General features: G+C 37.2%; 1 protein-coding gene across 5 annotated transcripts in view; it reads right to left on the minus strand.

Annotated features, from left to right (window-relative positions):
• Diaph3 (diaphanous related formin 3) overlaps positions 1-26,412 on the minus strand; it is a 452,383-nt gene that overhangs the window by 204,115 nt on the left and 221,856 nt on the right. For all 5 annotated transcript variants that reach the window (XM_087912260.1, XM_087912261.1, XM_087912259.1 and 2 more), the window contains one exon: positions 7,183-7,422. In XM_087912260.1, coding sequence (XP_087768386.1) covers positions 7,183-7,422 — 240 coding nt within the window. The remainder of the gene's footprint in view (positions 1-7,182; positions 7,423-26,412) is intronic.

A 26,412-nucleotide genomic window follows, 5' to 3' on the forward strand; every position in this document is an offset into this window, starting at 1 on the left:
AGTTTAAACTTCTTCCCAATCATCCAGTTCCTGTTCATCACATAGAACTCTAAGTGCAGGGTTCTGTGGACCCTTGCTATCAGCGTAGACTAATTCCCTTCTAAGTTCCCTTTGAACTTATATTCTGAGTGGACTTTGTCAAACACATTTTGTATACTATCGTGTTGACTATTGTTCCTGAGCCTGTTGATAAACTCACTTGCATCTGTTTCCAGATGTTGAGCCATATTAGCCTCATAAACCTAGTCAGTATTCTCTCCACTAGTTCCACTCTAGTATTCTCTCTACTTCCACTAGTATAGAAAACTGACCTTAGTCTTAACTTAGATATTTGTAAAAATTACCTAGTGAAACTACGTAGACCTTGTCTTTCCTCCTTTACTAACCATCCTTTGATAAGTACTGATTGACTTACTTTGACGAAGAAATTTTAGTTGCACTGTCTGGAATTCACTGTCATTTTCAGAAGAGCTCAGGAGGCAAGAATGAAAAGCGGCAGGTTCAGGGAAGATTTTCACCACTAGGCCTTAAGTTGTTTCCTTTTGTTTTTGTTTTCCTGTTGGTTCGTTTGAATTTATCAAAGTAATTCAATATCTTAAGGGATATTTTTCTCTTATATTTTGTGACACATCTATACAGAAAATGAAGAATGGGTCTCAATTCATCTGGGTTACAAATTATATCCATACTACTACTTTGTTACCCTTTTAATATCTATGGGATAATGTCACTTCCTTTTACTCTCACATGGATAGCATTTGATTTATTGTTTTGTTTTCTTTTTCTTGTTTAGCTTGGCTATAAGTTTATTAATATCACTTTCTTTTTAAGCTGTAAGATTTTTGGTTTTGCTGATTTTCCCTATTAATTTATTTCCTTTCTTTGCTTACTTCATATTTTATGCAGCTTTTTCTAGGATCCTACAGTGTAGAATAATATACTATTATACACTTACAGGCTGAAAATATCTTTTCAATGCTGTTTTCACTGTGCTCAGCAAATGATTATAAATTATATTTTCATTTAAGAAAATAGTCCAATTTAACTAATTTTATTATAACTTTCCAATGTTTATACTTGAGTTCTAAGCCTCGTATGTATACATTTCATCATCACATTCTTCATGTTTCTTAAGAATAAAAACTGAAAAGACTATTACCACATGGATAATAATGTTGTATGTTTTGCTCTGACCCCACCCCTGTTCAAATAATTAAGCATCCTTGGTATATAATGAAAAAAAAAGCTTCTAAGAGTTATCAGGAATATGATATTTGAGATTTTTCATTTATAAAATGTAAAGATGACCCTAAACTGAACCAGAAATAGCAGGAGAAATTAATCTTGGTTGCTAGTTCTGATGGCCATCTGCTTGTCTATGTGTCTTTAGGAATGGCTGGGAAGATAATGCAAGGGTTGGATATCTGAGGGAAGCTTGCTTTGAAAGCAGAGACACCAGTACCCAGGCTGTGCTTAAGCAAAAAAAAAAAAAAAAAAAAAAAATCCTTTCATATTTTATTAGAAGGACGTTCCTAATTTACAACACATTCTAGCAATTGAAAGCACAAAGATAAAGGCGGGTAATGGTAAATCCAATTAAATATTCTTTGGGGGAAATGCGACAAATGAGTCAAAGGGGTCTGCATTCTTGCTACTCTCCCACTGCCTTATATGCCAGAATTTCTGTGGCTTAATTGGCTGTATGTAAAATAAGAATGGCATTTGTTCTTTGCAACACTTTGGCCCATAAATGCTGTAACTTTCAAAGGGTGCCAAAATGTACTGGTTTGATTCTGCCAATTTGATGAAAACTAAAAATCCTTCTAAACCACTGAATGCAGATGGAACAATGGGTTTGTTTGGCAGAGATCTTTCACAAAAATAACTTCAGAGGAAATGAAAAAGTGACACATGAAAGTCAAAATTTCACACACAAGAATCTGCAATCCTAACCCGTGTAACTATGACAGATATGCAAAATACAAACTGGCTGCAACAGGCCAAGACACTCTTAACTTTCATACGGTGATTGAAATTCTACCTGTACAGGGCCAGGATTTGCATAATGAGTCAGGACATGGGCTTTCCACTTCTTTTAGTTGTACTGTGTCTGGAATTCACATTTCTCTTCAAAAACTGTCATTTTCAGAAGAGTTCAGGTTGGAATGAATGAAAAGCGGCAGTTTCAGAGAATATTTTCACCACTTTGCCTTAAGTTGTTTCCTTTTGTTTTTGTTTTGTTGTTGGTTCATTTTCACTTCCTCATGTTTGTTTGTTGCTTATTTACTTCCAGACCACCAGTCGGGGATTTTCCATTCACATTACATAAGCATTGTAAGAGAGGCAGAATGATTCCCAGTGTGGGTTAAGTGTTACAGTCACCTGGAACCCATTTTAAGGTGCCAAGCAAAAGCCTTTTGAATTAAGGGAACTGATGAAGAGTACCAGACAGTAGTGATTTTTAAAGGCTACTCCATGCTGCAAATCAATAAATAAGATTAAAGTAGAAGATGTTCAGAGGTTCAAAAGGCAACTCACGACAGTCAGTACAGACATTAAGGGAAACGGAAATTAAACTTTCCATTTTAAATCTTTCCCATCACAGATTTGGTGAAGTTACTTTACTTTAGGAAAGCCTGCGCTAGAAAAGAATGATCCAGAAGGTCACAAAGAAAATTCTGCACTAGAGAGAAGGAACATGGACATCAATCTGCTTCGCTTGCCCTTCAACCACTTTCTTCTTATTCCCTCCTCAATATTATGCATGGTTTTGAAATTTTAACACGGGGACTAACTTTCTAATGCTCTGACATAGACAATAGAAAATTTCCCACAAGAGATAAAGTGGATAATTTAAAGTGGAATCAATAGATATAACTTTTGTAAGAAAACAACAGCAAAAAAAGTTCTTCTGTTACCTCAATATAGGAAATTACATAATGCAGAACAAAAAGCTACAAATTCAATATATTGATTAGGATTTGTTATTCAGAAATCACACATCTCATTAGTTATTAGTAAACCTTATTAAACACATGTCAGCACTACTGTGTGCAGATTTGAACCATCTGTTCCTTAAATTTACAAGTCAAAATTACCTCATATATTTTAATGTAATGCTAAACTTTGATAATCAGGTCAACCCATTAATTAGTTCTAATGCTAACTTTAATTGGAAATAAAACATTTTTGCCACGCTAGTGAGTTCTCTTAAAGAAACACTCACATCAGTAAATAGATTAAAGTTTTACAGGTAAGCATTTTGGAAACAGAAGCATCTACCACCTATGTGATGGGTTTCTGAGGAAATGGATTTATATTTTAACATTAGTTGTGTGTGTGTGTGTGTGTGTGTGTGTGTGTGTGTGTGTGTGTATTCCATGTATGTGAGTATACAAAATGTCTACTGCCAGCTTTTAATTAAAGTGCTAAGTATTACTATTTTTAGAGAATTGCATGAATGGCAAACAATTCTTCATTTACATTCTACAGTTTATCCTTTGGAAAAGTCAAGGCAAGGTACATAACACTACCTAAGCTAGGAACAACACTGCTGTCACTGAAGAGTACACATGAAAGGCTTTCTTCTGGAACGTCCCATCCACTTAGGAGACCCAGAATATGTACATGGCAGTGACAGGGGAAAGGAAAGAGATAGGTTCTAGAGGAAAGATGCACAGGAAGCTGGTCCAGTCTTGGTTGAAAAGAGCACTACACAACACATCCTCTTCTCATAAAGAGGTGTAGCATTCCTTTAGCTAATGAAGGGGGACTAGAATATTTCTGTACTTCAACTATCAGAGATGCACATGCCTATACATCAACTTTAATTTTTGTATACATATAACTAAAAATTTCGAGTTGATGTTCACCATAAAACTCAAATTTACTTTTGCATTTATTTGACACTTACACATAGGTTGTTTCAAATCAGAGATAACTATAATTAGCACTCTGAAATACGAATGCAGACAAAAGTATAAGTCTGAATGTTGAAATATAGTGGATATGAAATTCCAAATCTGTGTACCAATTCCTAAGGAGCAACACCAGTTCTTTAAAACTTGTGATTTTTTTCATACATAAGCCATTATCTAAAAGGAAATTTAAAATAAGAATTTCAGATATAGAATGTTAAATGCCACATAATTACTCAGCATGTTTGAACAGATTAAAACATTTCTTGGCTTTATACTGTTGAATAAATAAAGAGCTTCATATATGGGGGATTATCTAGAAACCAAATGCTTTATATTTGGAGTGAAAAATTGAATCACAACTGTCAAAGATCAGGCTCCTACTTCTGATAACAAACGTGATGAGATAACATCTAGTTCAATATATGCTTTCAACTTGACATGCAAGCTAATAAAAAAGAAGTTGTCGTATTTATTTTTTTTTCTTGTACAACAGAAGTCTCTACAGAGTGATGATCAGAAATGCCCACTAGCAATGCATGAACACAGACAACTTTTTATCTGAAGACAGATTAACTGGTCTACACACTAACTGCAGTAAAACAATAACTTCTTGAATTGTATTTGTATAAGATTTTGAAATTACTATGCATCTATGACTATATCTCAAGGAGAGAACGTCTGTTTTCCTTTTCAAAATAAATATGACACACTACACTATTGTAATAAAACAACTTCCCTTCGTTCTTTAGCTGTTTACCATGCGCCAGACCCTGCATTATCCTCTTCTGCATCATCAATCAGACCTAGTCTCCTGTCAACGTCTCTTTAAGAAGAAGGGATGAAGGAGAGTAGGTAGCCAACTTTTGGAACATTAACTATACTGAGATGCAAATCATACAGTAGAACAAACATACTGTGTGCTAATCAACAAACACCAGGAGTTTTTTGGGTGCAGGACTGAGTTCTCCATCAGCTGTCTTAAATTGGTAGTCTTGCTTTCCCCCCTCTCCTTCAGCCTCACACACTCACAAAACCCTGTCAGTGCCTCTCAGGCTGTGAAATTTGTTTACTTCCCTGATCTACTCTACTTCTCTATTTTAAGCTCCAAGGCCACTCACTATTTTGGCTTGGAGCTCTATAATCCCAACTGTTAGAGATAAATGTGTAGCAGAAATCCAGATTTTTGTTAATTGTTCTGATAATGCAACTTAAAAGCATTTTCCTTTAAGATAGAGAGGTGAGCAAAAAAAAAAAAAAAAAAAAGGAAAGTCATAGTTAGTTCCTTTTTGAGCAAACACTGCCAGTAGAAACACCATCCACCAGATTGCTAGCACAAATACATTATCTTTCCCCTTCCTCATCTGCTACCACATCTTCCCCATCTTTCTTCTGACTTTGATGTCTCTGACACTGTCATAGGTCAGGTATTGGATCTCAGCCACTTACCAACTTTCTGGCACTATATCTATGTCACCCAGCTCTTCCCAACAGAACTTCCTGCAGTGGTGGGAATGGGCTGAATATTTAAAAGAAAAAACACTTATTTGCAATGCAAATACAGTAAATATGACCCAGGAAAGAAATAACTGTAGTTTAGATTAAATCTGAATTATCAAATTTAAGTAGCAATGTATTCTCGATGACAATAGTACTAGTCCAGTAGGCTTTCACCTTCTTTCTTCCTGCTAATAGAATTATGTTTCTGAACATATCTGATCACACTACCTGACTTACAGAACTAATGTATGTCTAGAAAACCACCACTGTGAGGCATGACATTTAGGAATATTTACTGGCTTCCTATCTCACTTCTATTTTCCCTGATTCCTGTACCATGAAGAAAGCAAAGGTACTGGGCCATTATATACCCACCTGTGCAATGCAATAAGCTTTATGCCAACTGTTTTATTTTGCTTATATTTTTTTTTCCAGAAAATACATACTTATCTTCAAGAATCAGTTTATTTTTCTCTTTTTTCCTCTGGATACTTTGCCACCACCCTCTTCCAGTTAAGCTAGTCTCTAAGGCCTAACTTGACTGCCATACAGTTTTGTAAATAGTTCCATTAAAGCACTGAATCATCATAATATGAATAAGTAAATATAAATAAGCAAACAAATACACCTGTGGTTTACCTCTAGGAAATGGGAATTCCACATATGCCAGGTAAAATATTTATCACCTACCTCAGTGACGGGCTATGGGTAAACCACCCATCACAGGGTTTACCCAAAGCAAACACTGGAGCACAAAGCCTATGGTGGGTGTTGCAGGCTATGTCTCCTGCGGCGGGAAATTTAACCCAATACAGAAAGTTGTAGTTATAAAGGTAGGAAAATAAAAGAGGAAGAGAGAAGTTCATGAAACACTGATGCCTGTGGAGGCCTGGGCTCAGGAAAGCTGTGGGAAAAGGTGACTGTAAAGTCACCATGGGAATGGCCATTCACCAGCCAACAGCCAAAGCTGAACCAGATTCTCACGGTCTCTACCAAGCTAGGAATAATAAAAGCCAAATTCCTTAATCAGAGAGTGTGGATGTCACAAGGCTTCTTGTGATGTGTAACTGATAAGAATTTATGACAAACAGATCACTAAAGCACTATTACCGTGACACACACCCCAGGAAAGACGTCTGTTATATAAACACTGAATATGTTAGTTACAGATAAATTCAAGTTGGAAAGAAACTAGAAGAAAACATACAGAATTACATAAACTTACTGAATTTTCATAACTTCTAAAACTACAGTTGGAAAGAAATACTTTTAATTCATTAATGAGGTATTCCTAAAAATGTTTTCTCTTCATATATATAGAAATCTTATTTCTCTCTTAATCTGCAGATGCAAAATTATGTAGAGAAATATTTAAACAGTTAAAGGCAAAAAAAAAAAACCTCAGCAGTCCTAAGCAACAGTTAATATACATCACTAAATGATGGTACCTGAACTAAATAAATATAAAGCCTAAATGATATTTTGATGTTCTATTTCACTGGTTTGAGAAAGCATAGGTTTAGGAAATAATTTAGCTATTAAACAAAATCCTTCAGTTGGATTTGCAGATCAGAGAAAATTAATATTTGGATTTAGTTCAGAGGTTGAGTAAATTAGCTCAGTTCACTCTAGGTTTGAGTTCATGGTTCAGTTCAAGTTCTTGATAATGAGCCCATCAAAATAAAAATATTTAAATAATGTAATCAGGGATGACATTTAAGAGTAAGTGTTCAGGCAAATATGTGTTTTAAAAAAGCAAACTCACTTTACAGAGAGAGCTAAGGTCAAATCCGAAGGTTTGAGCATTCCGGGATCCAGCATTCATGTAGTTTCCCATTAGCAACACAAGCTCCAGCAACTTGCTAAAGCTGTTGCTCTTCTTGATCTCTTCGCAGGCAGTACTGACAGCCATGATGTCAGGTTTGATGTTGTTCACCTGCTCTTCAAATTGAAGCTTAAAGAGAATAGCACTGAGTCGTGGCCGGAGTCTCTTCACATTGCTCATCTGATTGAAAAGAAAATAGCAGATTTCCTTTAAAATGCATGATATACTTCAGTACTGTACCTCGGCAAGTAATCTGGGATGATTTATTGGTATGACAGTACGGAAGAAGCAATATGTCCCCTGAAACTGATGGCAGGAAGAGGAGAGCTCTGCTTGTTTCTGTAAGGAATCCAGCCATCCTTCAAAAAAAAAAATTAACAATTCAGATATGCAATGAAACGAAAGCTTTAATGAAACAGTGAAATTTAATTAAGCAATCAAATAAATATTACAAAACCCCAAAGCTTTAAGAAATATAACAGGATACACAGGAAACAGACTACAAAGCAATCACATCGACACGAACTAATCTTTGTTCAATACTGAAATACATTGGGTCATGTTTAAAACATATTCAGAAAGGTCTAAAAAGGGTTTGTTTGCCTCAAATAGCAATTGCCGTCCTCAGAAGCCCTGCTGACTAACAGTATGTGTTAGATAGAGGGAGAGTAAATAGGTCCCAATTTGTACTAAATTGACTTTCTTCAGAAACACAGAAAGTAGAATGGCTCCTGACACATACTAAATTAGCAGAATCAAACTTAGGAAACATGGGAGTAGCAGAAGATAGAGTGGCAACAAGTCATGGGACTGTCACATGCCAAGGTAACCTTGGAGAGGGACTCAGTTTTGCTGCTGAGGAATACAGAAGGCAAGACATGTAAGCAAGAACAGAGGGGCCCATTCTTCCTCTTAAGTTAACACCCTCTGTTCTAGCTACACACGAGGCAAAAATCCATGTAGGTGCAATAGAAACTGTCCCTCAGTTACAGTGAATTCCTTCATAAAATACATTATCAATATGAGGTCTTGGTAAGACAGATGGGGCAGGAATAATAAAACGGTTGAAGTGTTAAAGCAAAGATCAAAAGATGTTTGAGGCAAAGACAGATAAAAATGAGACAACACAACAGGATTAAAAGAGATGAAGTTTCTTGTTCAAGATCATCAAAGAGGAAGATGAGATGTTAAATAAAGCTTGTATCGAACACAGGATATAACAAAAATCAGGATTATTCCATAATTCTATATTTTCTTTAGATCCCCATAAGATTATCAGTACACCCAGCCAGCAGGAAGTAGTCTTGAAAACTGTACCCACATTCCCAAAAAATGGACTATGGATATTTTCCTTTGTTTAGAATATTGGTACAAGTTATTATGGCTAACGGTCAGGAGAAAAGGTAAACAAAGAATATTAGATTCAGAGTTCTTTTTTTTTTTAAGAGGGGGAAGTGGTATGGGACAATGGTCTGTATCCTGTCATTACATTTTAAATAAACGCTGATTGGCCAGTTGCCAATCAGGAAGTATAGGCGACCAACCAGACAGGAAGTAGAGGTGGGTCAATGAGAACAGGAAAATTCTGGGAAGAAGCCTGTCCTAGCCAGAGAAGAAGCAAGATGTGACAGTCCCACCGAATAAGGTATTGAGCCACATGGCTAACTCAGATGAGAATAATGGGCTAATATAAGTTGTAAGAGTTAATAAGAAGCCCTAGATACTGGGCCAATCAGTTTATAACTAAAAACAGAAAATCAGAGTTACAGGATTATTCAGAAAAATGTAACATGCTCATATACATGTCATTTAAATTAAATGGTATTTAAAGCAAATAGGACTAGAGACTCAGTGGTAGAGGACTTGCATAGAATACACAGGGTCCTGGATTAGACTCTGATTTAAAAAAGATGGTACAGACTGCAGTTGCTTCCCAAATTACCACAGAGTACAATATTAATCATAAATGCTCAGTTGATAGCTCAGGCTTATTACAAGCTAACTCATACATTTAAATTAACCCATATTTCCATTTATGACTTGCCATTTGGCTCATGGCTTCTTTCATCATTTTCTACATATCCTGCTTACTTGGTGGCTGGGTGGTGTCTACCTAACTTGGCGCCTCTTCATCCCAGCAACCCAGTTTGATTGTCCTACCTAACTTTATCCTGCCTTGCTATAGGCCAATCAGCTTCTTTAATACCTAATGAGAGTAATACATATTCACAGTGTACAGAAAGATTATTCCATTCCTCAGCAGTGTGCAATGCAATAAGCAAGTTTCTAAGAACCAAACTAGCATAACTAGTAAAAATTCCACTCTACAGGCACTATAAATGCTGCAATTTCTTTCCAGGTAAAATGAAAAAAAAAAAGAAGAAGAAGAAGGAGAAGGAGAAGGAGAAGGAGAAGGAGAAGGAGAAGGAGAAGGAGAAGGAGAAGGAGAAGGAGAAGGAGAAGGAGAAGGAGAAGGAGAAGGAGAAGGAGAAGGAGAAGGAGAAGGAGAAGGAGAAGGAGAAGGAGAAGAAGAAGAAGAAGAAGAAGAAGAAGAAGAAGAAGAAGAAGAAGAAGAAGAAGAAGAAGAAGAAGAAATACCATTTTCCCTTACAATACAGTAAAAAGACAATAGGCTCAACAAAGGTATTTTAGTGTGTTTTGTAGCTTGAGCAATATAAACTTATAGAAAAAGAAAAGGTCACTCTACTAGAAAATTAAGTCTTATGACACACTGATATCTGTAATACAAAAAGTAAGGATTAATGGTGATTACCTCTCATAACATTATTTTATTTGGCTTAAAATACATCTCGTGACCTCAAATAGATAAACTTTCCTAAATTATTTATTAATCCTTAAACACTGTGATGGCCAATATTCACATACCTTAGTTGTACAGATGCTACTATATTAAATTTAATACCTTTAAAATAGTGAGGAACACAAGAATACTACTAAAATGTAGGACATATAATCATGGCCACTCAAAAGGTGAATGATGACCCACAACATCTCTAGTTTTCCTTGGTTCTCATTAGCAATTATGAAATCAGGTCCAGGCACTTTGCAGGTAACATTAGAAATAATTCTCTAGTATTCCATGTAATGCTGAGATATTGCAAAATGTGTTAATTCTAGCAGATATTAATGTACTATTTTATGCATAAAGAAGAAGAGGAAAAAATGGCTGTTTAAATGCCTAGATTATACCACCCCAAAATATGCTAAAGTTTCCCTTCTGACAAGCTAACCATATGTAGCCAACACAAAGTAATTAATTTTCCTAGAAAAACATAACCCAGATTTGTATGACTAATGAGTGTATCTGGCACTGAGGACAGGTACCTGGGAAAGGGAAAGTCTATGATGTAATGCAGAACACAGAGCTGCATACTCGTGTAACACTGAGAAAGCAAAGTCACAGAAGAAAACCTAAAAGCAGCTGCTGTGAAGAGGACTTTGGCTTTTGCTAGATATCTGGTACATATTGCTCATTCTGCAAACTCGGATAAATTAGTATTGGGATGTTACTAGATTACATGTCTGAAGCAAAATAACTGTGCTACAACGCAACTTACAGGTCAACCTTACCTCCTTGTGGTGAGCGGATTCCCTATTTAAGTATGAGACCACATCAAAGTAATGGTCTAACGACAAAAATAGTAAGAGTGTTCTTCTGAATGGGATTTAATCAATGTTTGCTTCAGGTAGACTACAATTTAAAAAGGATAAAGGTGGGGAAAATATTGTGCAAACTTGAAAAACATTTTCTGGTTCTCACTATTTCCCATATTTCATCAACATTGAGGACTTCCATTCTGCTCTTAGGAACTCGTAGTCAGCTGAACACAGAACTGGAAAGCCTACCTGGTGCTGTTCCAGTACTTGGATTGGCAACAGAAAGCCATGGAGGAGAGATCAAATGGGAAACAGAACAAGAGGGCAGGAGGAACAGGACAAGTGGGCTGCAAGCTAAATAATGAAAATGTCCAGGGGAAAAAAACCATGACTTCGTTTTAAAATTAAGATTATTGTTTGAAATACAAACTCAAGATATCCAAGTCTATCATAGAGATTTATAATCTGAAGATTGAGCAAAAAATTAAAAAGTGCTTTGACTTCAGTTGTATTTATTTTTTTTTGGTTTTTCGAGACAGGGTTTCTCTGTGCCTTTTGGAGCCTGTCTGGGAACTAGCTCTTGCAGACCAGGCTGGCCTCGAACTCACAGAGATTTGCCTGCCTCTGCCTCTGCCTCCCGAGAGCTGGGATAAAAGGCCTGCACCACCACCGCATGACGATTTAAGTTGTATTTCTAAAAACTGTTTTAAAAAGATGTATCTTTTTATGAGTCTGAGGGTTGTGCATGTATGTCTGTGCACCATGTACCTGCAGTGCATGCAGAGGCCAGCAGATGGTAACGGATCCGGGCAAAGAAGAGTTACAGATGGTAATTCAGCACCATGGGAATCGAACCTGGTTTTCTGGGAGAGCAGAAGAATCACTAAGCCCTCCTAAGCCCTCTTCTGCAGCCTAGCAGCCCTAATTCTGAAGACAAAGGAGTACAACTGATACCACCACTCACAGACAACACCATCTGATTAAAGTGCTAACTACAGAGTAAACAAGAAGCAAGATCAAAAACAAAAAAGGAAACTGTTTTCAAACTTTTATTTCTTGGGAATAAACATGAGTGGTGGCATAGGGAAATGCAAAAGTCAATTAAAAAAAATCAGAGAAGCAATGAGAATAGACTGGGCCTGCTATGAACTGTGAGCGCCACAGAAGTCCTAACTACTGTTTTTGGAGCCCACCTCTTCACGTTTAGTATTGTCTTCAACAGTGGAAGATATAACATCCCATAATTTCATTATGGAATAATTTTATCCATTATTGCATAGAGGAAAACCAGCTTTTTAAATTTTATACCAGCAGTGTATTAACATTCACTACAGTTCTCTTTCGAGTCCTTTTATTAAAGTTGGGAGTTGGACTTAGGAAAAATTAGAGGGATTTTTCTCCTTGTCTACTTGGCAGAGTTTATATGATCTTATCTCAAAAAAAACGTTAAGTGATCAGTCAATCTCTTGTCAAAATTCCTTAAAGTCATAAAACTAACCAGTGAAGTTTCTAGCATGACATAAACCTGTTGATTGAAAAGATCCAGCTCCAATATTACTGCCCTAATGCTCCAGATGCCCACGTGGCAAACACCTCGATGGAACAAAGATCCCATCTACCTTGCACCTTAGCACCACCTGAGGACAACAGTGTGGAAATCCAGTCACAATGTATAAACCACCTGGGATGGACCTCAAGCTGCATGTGCTATGTTTTTGTATGAGAATGCATATAGTTCCTAGGGAACACATCCCATCACAGAGCATGGTCTGTCCAGCTGTGGCCCACTGTCATCTCGATGTCTTTCCGTTCTCCTTCATACACAGGGCTGACACCAACAGTGCTGAGCTGGCAGTGCTCCTACAGACCTGCTTTGCTGATCCAGCCTCTGCTCAGACCTGGCTAAGAGGACATTCTTCCATTTGCTGTGGGAGAGGGATGATAGGCAACAAGGTGATCAAAACAGCAGCTCTGCTTCTCAAAGGCAAGGGTGGTTGAGAAAATACTGGGATCTAACAGGAGTGAAGACATTAAAGCAAGGTTTTAAACTCGCTCTTTCTAATTATGTGAAAAAATATGTCTATCTTCTACTGTTAGCAGGCCAATATGTTCATGATCTCCAGAAAACTCAGGGAGAAAAAAAGTTAATTTCATTTGTAGGAAAAGCTGTTAAAAAAAAAAAAAAAGAAGAGGAGGAGAAAGAAAAAACTATTCATGTGCCTTATGTCTGGGTAGTACTCTCAGAATATCAAAAATGTTTTTAAAATAAATGTGGCCTTATGATATTAAAGCTGTTATGCTAAAATTATTTGAGAAAACTAAACAACAGCAAAGTACATATGGTAAAATTTTTACATACTTATAGATGCAAAGCACGCCAAGGCTTGTACATTTATACTCCTATAAATCTGCTTTCAAGTGCACTGATTCCTCTGCTCACTCCAACATACTATTAAATCTATGAATTAAAAATTTCAATTTAGTTATTGAACTTTTCAGTTCTAGCATTGCCATATGGTACATTTTTGTCATGTTCATTTCCTTGCAAGTATTTCTTAATTAACACCATATTTTCATTTCTTTGACTACTCCCTTCCCCCAGCCCTTTCCTATTGGGCTTGAAGATCATCACTGCATTCACATTATGTTTGCAGACGTGAAATCCACAATCAAAACCTTTTGGAAACAGATTTATTTTGCCATTTTCCCTAACAATTTCTCTAATTTCCTTAATTTTAAGTACTGTATTTTCAAGCGGAGCCCACGCAGAATTCTACAGCCTCCCTTTGGAGACTATGTGGTCTTACTTCAGGAGAAAAACCAGCCACTAGATGGTTATCACATTGAGTGCCCTGGGCTTCCTTCATTCTTTCTCTGTGTAAGAAGTTCTGTAAATTAAGCGCTTTCTCTCTCTAGCATTCTAAGTAGAACTCAACCTAAATCTTCCTTCGGGAGGTGGATGTTAGCTTTGCGGTGCGAAGTGGCATCTAATAGATCTTTCCCTATGGTGGTGACCTTCATGCCTGAATAGCTTTCATTCTCTTTTCCTTGGCTCAAGTCATAATCAAATACGTTGATAAAGCATTCCTCCATTGGACAGGGCCAGAAGTTTGGTGTCTCCGAGCATTGCTGGACATGCAGATGCTTTAGTTTACATCTGTCCTTCCATAGGTGCTTTCTGGCCAACTGTACTCTGTGTCAGCCTCTAGACAAGGTACACACATAAGTAGGCATCAAGGTAGATACAACCGTAAGTGCCACGCAGACAGCCTCTTCCTCTTTAGCCCTGCAAATGGTGGTTCTGGTACAATTGCTTTCTGCCTTGTGGCTCAAAGAGCGTTAAGTTCTGTTGCAAATTATCTTTGGGAAGAGAAAACTTTTCAAGAGAAAAAAAAAGCTAAGAGGGGCTGGGTTCTGGAGATGTAGGAGATTTTTATTTCTCTTCTCATGGAACACAGCTTATTCTACAGACAGTTCGGCCTCAATAAGGAAGCCTATATACTTTCTCTAGTCTTTGTATTCTACATGGCTCACATAAATTTGTTAAATTTATTTCTTTATATTTTATGGTTTATAGTATAAATAGAAATAAAATTCTAAAAACATTTTTGAGTGTACAATTTCTACTGAAATATAGAAACTAAAATTAACCAATTATTTATTTTTTGCCTCATGTTTCATCATATTCTCTACTGTGGCTAAATGAACTGGGATCTACAAGAGTTTTCTGTTAGGCTTTTTTTTTTTTAAACAGTACTAATTCTTGTAGATTCTTTTAGGCCACATGGGCCTTCAAATACAATCATATAATATAGATCAAAAGTTACTTGTGTATTTAACATTAACATATCAAAAGTTCTACATGTATATATGAAAAGTTCCACATATATAACATATATCAAAAGTTCCACATGTATATAACATATATCAAAAGTTCCTATGAGAACAACACTCTGAGAGAACAGTTCTTATTGTATTTCCTGATTTGCATGAAAACTGACCTTCACAGACTTTTCAAACGCAATAGAGGTTTAAGGAGCATGGAATAAAACTTCAAATGAGGAAAGCTATATCTTCAATAATTATACATTAAACTGGAAGTAAAAGAAAATTGCCTAATTATACAGTAATTTAGTTAAGGATGGCCTCATTTCCCCAGTATATTTCCTGCAAAGATTTACAGAAATCCATGAGACATCTGTATTCAAACTTCTGGGGTACAAAAGAAAACATCCTAGGCAATGGATGATAGTCTCAACTAAAAACCGCCCTATAAACATTGCTTGCAAAGTGCTGAATCATAAGACATCCTTGGCTTATATGCGAAAAACACTAAAGGCTTTACTCCTAATGAATGATGTATGACTGACTAGCAATAAGGATGTGACTGGAATGGTGTTTTATTTTGTTTTTCCAAATGAAACAAATTAAGTCAATTATGCAATAAAATTTCAGTGCTATATAGATGGTTCAACTAAAAAAGATCATGCTTTGATACAATCAAGAAAAAAATATATAAACCATCAAAAAGACAACCCACAAGTGCATTATAAACTTAAATGCCTCCCTTTTTTGTTTTGATTATATATAGACTATTTTAAATCCCTAAACTAAAAAAGTAGACACATAAATTTAAAAAATATATCTAAAATGAGCAACAATTTCAAGTCTTCATTTAGATAAACTTTTTACTTATTAAGAACAGCAAAGTTGAACTTATAAAGGTTAAAAGCAATTATCAATAGGAAAGCAGCACACAGGAGTCCCCAATAAAAGTAGCTGAGTTCAAAAGGCACCTACAGCAAACAGAAACATAAAAGATTGGCACAATAAGGAAAGAAGGATGGCCTTTGGTGTTATGAATAAATGAAAAATGGGGTGATCTAGGTAAAGAATGAAGGCAGATGGCATCATTCTAATCAATACTTGCATGAGGACTTGGCATGCAAGCCCCAAAGCAGTAAACAGTGAAAAGAAAAAGAAATGTGCACTGATGAAAAGAAGTGGAGATGGATGAAACAGTGGGCAAGGAAGAGAGGAGGAAACTAAGAGGGGAAAACAGAAACCAGCTCTCTTCAAAATCATGATGTAAGAAACCACAAGAATAAAAAGAAAACCAAAATGAATTCCAGGAGACCAGAATAACTGGTAAAGGCAATCCTTGAGGAGGAAGGAAAATGGTGTCAAATAGAATGCAAATAAAAATAGAAAGGGGTTGGTGTGCTACTGCTTGTTGTTTTGGGTTTTTTTTTTGTTTTGTTTTGTTTTAAGCCAGAGGCTCATGGAGCCCAGGCTCATGTCAAACAAACTCCCTATGCTGGCAATACTATACCTGAATACTGAATCCCCCTGCTTTTACTCCCTAAACAGTGGAATTACAAGCATGTACTATCATGACTGGATGGAAAAAGTTTATCAGATTTAGAATCTCCTTTAAAAATATATTCACTAAGGCTGATGAGATTGATCCCCAGGAGAAGACAAGGCGCCAAGTCCACTGGCTGGACTTCTTCCTGTCCCTGGGAATCACATGGTGGAACAACAGATAGGGCTTTAGAAACATCTTCTGACTATGTTACATGCTCCCCATGTGGGCATGCACATGCAGGCTAATTAAATAATTGTAAACTAAATAAAGAATATTCACTTCAAAGGCAATTAGCATAATAGCAAAACAACATGAGCATGTAAGTTACCAAAACCACTGAAGGCTTTGCTAAAAGGAATTGTAAGAAGGCAGAAAACCAGTACGGAAACAACATGAACAGAAACGAGAAGATGACAACTTCAAACTGACGCACACATGACCACATTTTTCAAAGTCTAAATCATTTATTTTACCTTTTTCATGAAATAATACACTCTGTGCCCAAGCTATAAACAATTGCAAAAATAGTCCAATTTGAGTGTAGAAATCTCAGAATTAGTAAAAAGCAAAACTCAGATTGGAGTGTAGGTTCGATAGTGGAACTTCTACCTAACATATTACCTTAGCTTCATAAAAAGAAAGAGGAGAGGCAGATGGGCAGGGTAGTTTAATCAGCACTCTGTCTACAAGAACGATAGGCTAAGGGGAAAAGACACCAAAAGAGACTTTGTGATCAGAAAAATATGAAGTTTGGTAGCAATCTGTTTGGTTATGATGAATAGCACAGCATCACCATTGCCAAATGTCTTAGTCACTGTTCTATTGCAGTGAAGAGATACCATTAATATGACCAAAGCAATCTTCTAAAAGAAAACATATAATTAAGACCTTGCTTACAATTAAGAGGTTGAGTTCATTATAGTTATGTCAGGAGGATGAGAGCACAGAAAAGCAGGGAGAGAGAGGCAGAGAGATAACTGGACCTAGCATGGACTTTAGAAACCTGAAGTTTCTCCTAGTGATACATGTTATCCATCAAGGCCTAGACCCAATCCAATAAGGTCCCACTCATATACCTTCTCAAGCAGTTTCACTCCCTGATCACTTAAGAATTCCAATATATGAGCATCTAGGAGCCATTGTTATCAAATCAGCACAGTCCACTCGCTGGTCCCCATAGGTGTATAGCCATATCATAATGTAAAAATGCATTCAGTCCAACTTCAAAATTGCCCATTGTGTATCCTCAACACTGTTTAACAGTTCAAAGTTCTGTCACTTCTGAGACTCAAGGAAATCTCTTAGCTTTCAAAGTCAAAATAAAAACAGTTTATGCATTTCTAAAATACAATGGAAAATTCCAAGAGGGAGGAGAGGAAGAAGAGTGAGGAAATGTTGGACTAAGGAAATCTAAAATCCATCAGGGAAAACTCCATGTCTGATGTCAAATTGATCTTCGGTTTGCCAACTCTTTCAGCTTTGTTGACTTCAACATCCATATTTTGAAATGGTTCAACACTCAGAATTCGGTGTTTTTGAGTAAGTGTCCATGACTCTGGCATATCCAACATTGTTGGGTCTCCAGCACAACCAAAGATTCACTTTCACATGTTCATACAAGGCCTTCTCTGTGCTTCTAGGCAGGGACACCTATGACACGTGCCTGGTTTCAAAGGCTTTCCTTAGCCACAGGAGTTTCCACAACTGGATTGCTTGTATTCTCAACATAGTCATGGACACATAGACAGAGTCATGTGGTGGAAGCTGACAAGGTTGGCTCCTTGCTGGGGCTGAAACATGGCCATTTCCTTTAGTTACATTTGCATCAACTTTCTGATGGTAAAGGTAACTTCACTGCCTAAGGTTTCCAATTCTTTTCTAGAAGTTAGCTGGGTGGGATCTTGCCCTAGAGTCACCATACCCTTTATTCCACTTAGCATCAGATTTTAAACTTTTTATCTCCTTGAGCACTAGACTCTAAACAAACGCTTGTTGGCATTCCCTTCCTCCTCAAACTGTGTATTTCACATTTTTCCACGCCTCACTTGCTACTTTTCATTAAAGATCTGCATAATAATGATCACCACTAACCACGTGACATGGGAACTATGAGGCTGTTTCTAAATCTTTCCTGTCAGTGCTACTAATCCAATATTCATCAATTTAGTCTCTGACAATTTTTTAGCACAAGGGCAGAAAATAGCTATATTCTTTCTGAAAATATCACAAAAATAGTCTCTAGAGCACTTGTTAATATTCTGCCCATCTTAAACTTCTTGATCTGGGGATACCCACATTCCACATCACCCTCATCATACTGTTTTGCATGTTCCTACTAGGATGGTCCATTAAGCCCCATTTAAAGTACCCAACCACTTTTCTAGTCTTAAGTCTCAAATCCATATTCCTCCAGAAAATCAGCATGGTCAGGGCCAGTCACAACAATAGTCCCATCCTGTGAGTACCAACTTCTGTCTTTGTGGAGGCTGTACTGTTGTAAAGAGAATCTATGACCAATGCAACTCCTATAAAAGAAACATTTAATTAGGGTTTGTTTACCATTTCAGAGGTTTAGTCCATTATCATCATGGCAGAGAGCATGATGGTATGCATGATGCTGGAGGAGTAACACTAAAAGCTACATCCTGTTGCACAGGAGAGAGAGAAGAAAAATTGACCTAGCATGGGCTTTTGAAACATCAGAGCCCAACCCCACTAACTTCAACAAGGTCACACCTATTCAACAAGGCCACAATTACGAGTACTCCTTATAAAATAACGCTACTACCAGCTGACTAAGCATTTAAATATATGAACCTATGGGGCCATTTTATTAAAACTACACTGTGGTTAAATCATCTCTTAACATTACTGCTTTTAAAAAATGACAATTCTAGTTTTGTGTTACAGCAGCCTATGCTTCCAGGACTCTAGAAAATGAGGCTGAAAGACAGCAAGTTCAGGATCAGCCTGGACTACACAATAAGGCCATCACTTAAAGCACACATAAATAAAAAGTACATTCTATTCTACTTCAACTTTGGTTTGCTGCTGGCATTTCACTGACATGAATGAACACATAGAAGCATGCAATCCCTTCAATCCATTTCATTGACAGGAATGAAATAAATACGTAGAAGAATTCAATCCTTTCCTGGTTTTGTAAATTTCACTATACTGGAGGGACTTGAAAATCATTAAAATACTATAAAAATACTTCCAACAATAGTCACTTTGACTAAAGCCCTGGAAATCGCAAATGTTTAACTAATTACATATTCAAAACTAATCAACAGATGAAGTAAAAGTTAATCATGAAATAAAAGCAGGATCTAAACCACACCTTCAACAGCATAACTCAAGGGGTAGAATACTGTAGCTAGGTTCAAAAGTTAATCCACTAAGAAATATTCAAGATTTTTTGTTTGTGTGTTTTGTTTTGTTTTCTCCTTTTTGGGGAAGCTGAGGCAGAAGCATTGAATTGGCTCCCAAGCTTCAGAATAGCTTATTTAAATGTAATGAGAAAGAGGTATTTTCCTGTGATGTTTGCCAAATAGCTTACATTTTTAAGTAATAACAACTCAAAATAACTCTTTTATGACTAATTCCCTGATATGTTGTATGGGCCATTTTATACAATCTTGATGTTTCTCTCTGATGCCACCATATTAATGTCAAAGAAGCTTGGTATTTATTGCAAATACAGGCTCACTAACAATGACACCTTGCTGTGTTTCTTAGTTCTGATTGTTTGTAGTATTCATTCTGCTTCTCCAGTAGGACAAAGACCATTCATTTGGAGACTTCTACAAAGAATTCACAGGCTTTTCAGAAATCTATTCAACGTTTAGTCGAAGTTACTTTTCAGGTCAATACAGAGGTAGAAACATTTTGGGAGCATTCACATTTAGCCCTCAGGGTACTTTTGATCAAGTAACTCTCCAGCCTTCCATAAGGAAGAGTTCCCAGTCTTTGTGAAGACGATAGAGATGAGATCTGAATCTGAAAGTCATACAGGATGAGAGAACAACGAAAATATTGGCCAAATGTGGCAATCAGGCAATGGGCAGAATGAATGAGATTATAAGAAACATACGCAGAAACCTGCATTTGAAGAGAGTATGCAAAAAGCAGTGTCTAGATACCTTTGTCACCGCAATCAGCAGTAAACCATGGATAACTCCATGAAAAGCAAGTAACAAGTTGAGGCCATAGCAGACATAGAATCTCCAAGATAAGGAAAAACAAAGCAGGAGAATAAATCATACAATGTGTGAGAACAGAACAGTATCTAGTTTAGAAATAAGGTGAAAGATTGTCAAAAGCTCAAACAGAGCTGAAAAATAACATAGCTGATAGAATATTTTGTCTTGCAAGCAAAATGACAGCATATAATCCCAGACCCCACATAAAAAAGCAAGCTGCCATGACTAATAAAATAATCAATGTGCTACTAAGGTGGAGACAGGTGGATTCCTGAGGCTGGCAAGCTGGCTACATCAGCCCTCAGCCTACTGGGCAAGTTCTAGGTCAATTAGAAACTCTCTCAAAAAATTAGAGGGAGGGGGAGTGGGAGGAAGGGGACCGGTGACCCATCGTGAAGAACAACACCAACCGCAAGTTATCTTCTCCTTACCAGATGAATACACACACACACACACACCTCAATTACTTTTCTATTAACTAGCATTTGAAATGCAGAAGATTTTTATAAAATTCTAGGCAAGAACTTAGGCAAAGAAAAAATAATGTGCCAATAAAACTCTTAATAAAGCACTGCTAGAAGCTTAAATCCATTATCTATATACTATTGTTCAATTGACCTTAAAAGCTTGCATGCTTTATTTTGCTTTTTGGGTCCATAATGACAATTTCTAATGGAATTCTGATCAAAGGATAGAAATATTGTATTTCCCTATAGCATAAAAGGCCACATAGCTGACTGTACAAAAAGAAACAAGATGACATAAAAGAGCAATCAGAAATCCAGAATTCAACCCACCATTCAATCAATTTCATTGAAAACCACAAACTACGGCAAGTTTTCAAGAATTTAAAATTTATAAACTAAGCCTTGACTCCTAAATGTATAAATGTAAATAAAATGCAAGCAAAAAATTAACACAGAAAAATAACAGAAAACATAAGTATTTGGAGGAATTTTCAGCTATTCTTGGTCTTATAAAAATTGTGGGAAATACAGTGAGACAAATTATTTGGTGATCATGGTAAAGTTGGTGGTAAATAAGCTATGATAGCTCTTCACTAAAGAAAGAAAAAGAAAATCAACTCAACTAGTCCATACTCCTCCTACAAACAAAATAATATCTGGACTTGGACAAAAACTGGCAGTCTTGGAAAAGAAAGAAAAACAGCAGTAATAATGGATCATAGCTGAGCTGCAGTTAAAGAAACTCAACCCAATGTTAGAAGAAAGAAAACAAACACATTCATCCTTTCAAAAGAGCAAAGTCTGCTATGCAAGATAAGGGTATTTAATGATATATACAGTTAAACACAAAATAAAAAAAAAGAGCAAAGAACATGAAGCAAAAATCTCAGACAAGTATCCTAACTAATCCAATGAAAATGGGGTCAAAGCAGCACCAAGCTGTGTTCGAGGAGCCAGAGGTAAATTAAACAGAAATATATAATTTATTATGGTATCCCAGAGAAGTGGTGAAGTCTTCAGCCCTAGAGAATTGTTTCCTTGTTAATTTAGGGACAAAAAAAATAGGAAAATGTAGCAGGAACACAAGCATAGGGACTCAGATGAGGCAGTCTTTGCATTATGCTGTTTGAAGAAGAAAGGAAAGTCCTCTCCCATTTGGGCCCTTAGTCTCTGGGGGAAAACATACTGCTATTTTGGGTTTTGCAAAGGAAAACAGAAATAAGACAGGTCATAAGAAATACAATATAAGGCCAAGTCTATCTTTTAAATGTTTCCCTTTGAATTATTTTAGCCTCTCTCTCTGTATGTGTATGTGTACACAAACACACACACACATATGCAAGTATATACACACAGAGATAGATAGATAGATAGATAGATAGATAGATAGATAGATAGATAGATAGATAGATAGATAGACAGACAGACAGACACAACTTGCCAATATTGTAAGAGGTTTGAAACTAGGAATAATGCAATAGGGTAGAAACAATGAGACATTAAAATTGGAAAGCAGAAATCATCAGTATGGCGGTTCTTGGTTAAGACATTTATATATACATGTTATGGTTAAGTGTAGAAGGGTATATGCATGAATTATGCATGTGCTGTGTGCACATGTTTTATGTGGTCTATCAATACGGTTTTTGTACATGGAGGCCAGAGAACTTGGGTATCAGCTTCCATTGTTTTCTCGTCTAGTCCCACGAGATACGGTTTCTCAGTGAACCTGGAATATGCCACTCTTATTGGAGGTCGACTTGTTACCATGTCTCAGTGTAAGGACACGGGGGCTGAGGATGAGAACTCAGGTCCTTGTACTTGCTCAATAAGCACTCTTAACCAGTAATCCATCTCCAGAGCATCCACGATTTCTAATTCTTGTTACTTTAAGGTGCTATTGTAAAAATAATATGAGTATACGAACTCCATCAGTAAAGTCAGATAATAGAATTAGTATGTAGTTGCTGGTTCTGGGTTAGCTTATTTAATGCAAGATTTGTGCCATTAACCTAAGATTCCTGCATCAACGTTCTTCCCCACTACAATCCAAACCTTCATCTAAGAGGTATAACAAGCCATAGATACCATAAAAAAATTAAAAAAAAAAGTTCAGATGACTAAACCAATGCTGGAGAACTGGATGCTCTAACAGAGGACCCAGATTTATTGACTGGAACCTACTTGCCTTCATAACTCCAGTTCCAGAGGATAGAGTGACCTCTTCTGGCCATCTCAAGGCACCAGGAACATATATGGTACATATATATATGCAGGCTGGCAAACACACATAAATTAAAAAAAAATACTGAGGAAAGAAATAAGTATACGGAAAAGGGAGTAGAAGATAAATTATCTGTGTAAAAATCTTCCTCTAGTCTTAGAAAAGCTAAGAACCAGGAAGCAGTCAGACACAATGCACAAAGAAGAAAGAAGAGAGAACAAAAGGAATCCAATGTGACAGCAGAGTGAAGCTCTGAGCAGAAGTCAAGAGCAAACAGAATGTAACTTGGACCTGGAACTTGACATTGTCTGAAACACTACAAGAGCCCTAAGACAGTGATGGGAACAAGCACGTGCGCATAAGCCATGCGACAGCATCACAGGACAGTAAGAGCTTCCAGAGATGTGGCCCTAAGAGGCTAAGTCCTAATCTAAAGAAGAAAGTATTCAAAATAAAAATGTTAGGATACTAACAGCAGCAGGCAATACTGAGCTGTGCCCATGATGCACAGGCTTTGGTAAACAGTCCTTTGAGACAGCTTAGCCTATCTTCCCCTATATTTAAAAAGGAAGCGAGGGAGGGAGGAAGGGAAGGAGGCAAGAAGGAAAAGAGGAAGGGAGGGAGGGATGTAAAGAAATGTACACATCTTTATAGACAAAATATGACAAAGTCAAAGTTCAAACCCAGGTCTAACCAATTCATTTATAAATACAGAGAGTGATAGTTGGATACAAAATCCCAAGCCAAGCCACTTTAATCCAGATCCAGTGCTAGGAACGTGTTAGTTTGTCTGTCAAGTGTTTGTGAGCCAAGATTCAAATAGCTTTAGCTTTCAATGTTTAAAAAAAAAAAAGTGAAATAATGAACTATCCAGGGGCTTTTTATATTCATTTACCAGGTATCTATTGGATACTAACTAGATGCCAGGTACCGTTCAAGAGAACAGAACCCACTAATAGATATCTGAGAAAGCTTCTTATTATCATGGACAGCACTATGGTGGGTGACAGGCTAGTGGACCAGAATAGAATAAGTGAGAATACAATGGGTGCCGTGGAGATGCGCTGGCGACTGGGTAAACCACCTCAGGTATGGTTCTATGGCAACACCTCCTGTGAAGAACGGAAAGGGAGGACACAAGCTCTCCAGCTACAGAGAATAAGATGCATGGACAGCAAGTCTAGGGATACACCAGGTCCAGGGAATGTGAACAAGAATGGAAAAGAACGTTTGGAAAACTACACCCAAGAATGCAACTGGTGAGTCTAAGAAAGGATGCAGGGGCCCTATGGCTCAAGTAGTGTTAGCAAAGGAGAGAGCGAGATGATGAACCAGGAAACAGCAAAGTGGAGATAGGTTACATGGCAGCTTGTGGGCAGACATGGCAAGGTTTTAAGATCTCCGAAGGCAAGCAATATTTTGTACTTTTTACCATAAAAGTGGGGGAGGGAAATTAATATGCCACAGTTAAAATTTCAAACTTTCAGAGAAACTCACTAGTGTTAGCAACTCAATGAAATAGCATGTTATTTGGGTCATGCTGTGTTTTTATTAGTTCTAATAAATTAAAGAATTGCAGAGTTATTTAATACAGCTGACATTCTGCTAATTTCCAGAGAACATGGGCAACAAAAGCTCACAAGAGATTCCATTCAGAGCTCAATGACACTTTTCTTCCCACTCGACAGAGAACACAATTGCCAGTATGGAAGTGATTTTTCTGCTTAATGGCAAGATTTGATATTATTATTTTGATGTAGATTTGAACTAAATGAATTCAATCCTTTGATTAAATAAGATTTATCAAGCGAGAACATGCCTGTACACTTTGGCATCTTGGCTCTATCTGAGCGTCTACGGAGCGTACACTTGCTATGACGACGAATTAGAAACAGCTACATTTTTGTAACCAGAGCAGGGTCTGTGGGCAAGGGCTATTTCTTATCTCCCACAGACACATATCCTCACGACTAGCAGCCTCCCCTGCCTAGTCACTAATCACTTGCATACTTCTTTAGTGCCAGACAGCCCGCTCAGCCAAACTCTTGTCTAGTTTTTGAAACAAAAGGCAGCAGTGTCATATTATAAAATCACCTTGTACAATTCCCTTGATCAGAAACTTTCATTTTCCTCAGAGAGGTGGTAACCAAGGACAAACACAAACACAACTTTGCTGCTGCCGAGCCTGTACTCTGGGGGAAAGATGGGAACACAGGAAGGTTTGCATATTTCCTCTAGCCCTTCACTGCCTGAGATCCATTCCCATCAGTTCCCTTGGGAGCTCAGCTGGCCCCCAGGCTATCTAAATGCCAAGCGCACACAGTCAGCACCAACAGGACCTCTAGACCTGAACTCCCATGGCACATCCCAAATGCATAGATGACCTCTTCATTTGGACCACCAATACTTTCAAAAGCATCTTCCTTGTGCAAGGCTTCTCTTCGTCTCCTTAGGCGGTGACCTTCACCCCACAGTCTGCACACTCTGCTATCCCTGGAATTAGCCTGGATTCCCCTTATCTGCTAAATTGGATAAGCAGATATCCTAGTCTCCCAATTCTCAAAATTGTCTAAAACCTGACCATTTCTCAACAGTGTCATGGTCTGTAAGAGAGAATGTTGAGGTTTCTAACCTTTGGCCCCTATACAGCCATACACTACTAACCACTTTTTCACATCCTACAGGGTAACCAGAATCTGCATTCCTGATCACTAATGTTACATGGAATAAACTATATTATTCTCTTTTGCAACTAGAATTGTATTTTGCACCAACGCATTATATCATCAGATGCGTTTTCCCCTTAAAATCATGATGGCTGCTCATGGCTTTCTCTATCTTGAACATGCTTCCTCAAAATCATCCAAGTTACTGACGTCACACTTCTGCTCAATCATTACACCTTTATGGAAGCTTCGTAACCACTCTACTGAAACATCCTCAACACGACACCACTTTCCATGAAGCACTTATTACTGTCCAATGTTTCCTCATTACACGTTTACTTATGGTACTGGCCCCAACTAAGACAAAGGAAAAATATCAGTTAAGAGATGTGTTTACTGCAAAATCTTAAGAATGCTGGGAACTGTATCCATCAGATAAACCAATAAGGAATTAATCATTGCTGAGTTCATATAAATGACTGTAGGTATTCATATAAACAATATCAGATAGTAAGTAGTATTAACTATTAACATGACCTAACATTAACAGGCCCAATGCCACCAATGAAATCAAAGCACTTTGAACAGCTAAGACTGAGAACTGCATTACAGGAAAAATACC

This window comes from Myodes glareolus, chromosome 12, assembly GCF_982192425.1.
Source record: "Myodes glareolus chromosome 12, mMyoGla1.1, whole genome shotgun sequence".
NCBI lineage: Eukaryota > Metazoa > Chordata > Mammalia > Rodentia > Cricetidae > Myodes > Myodes glareolus.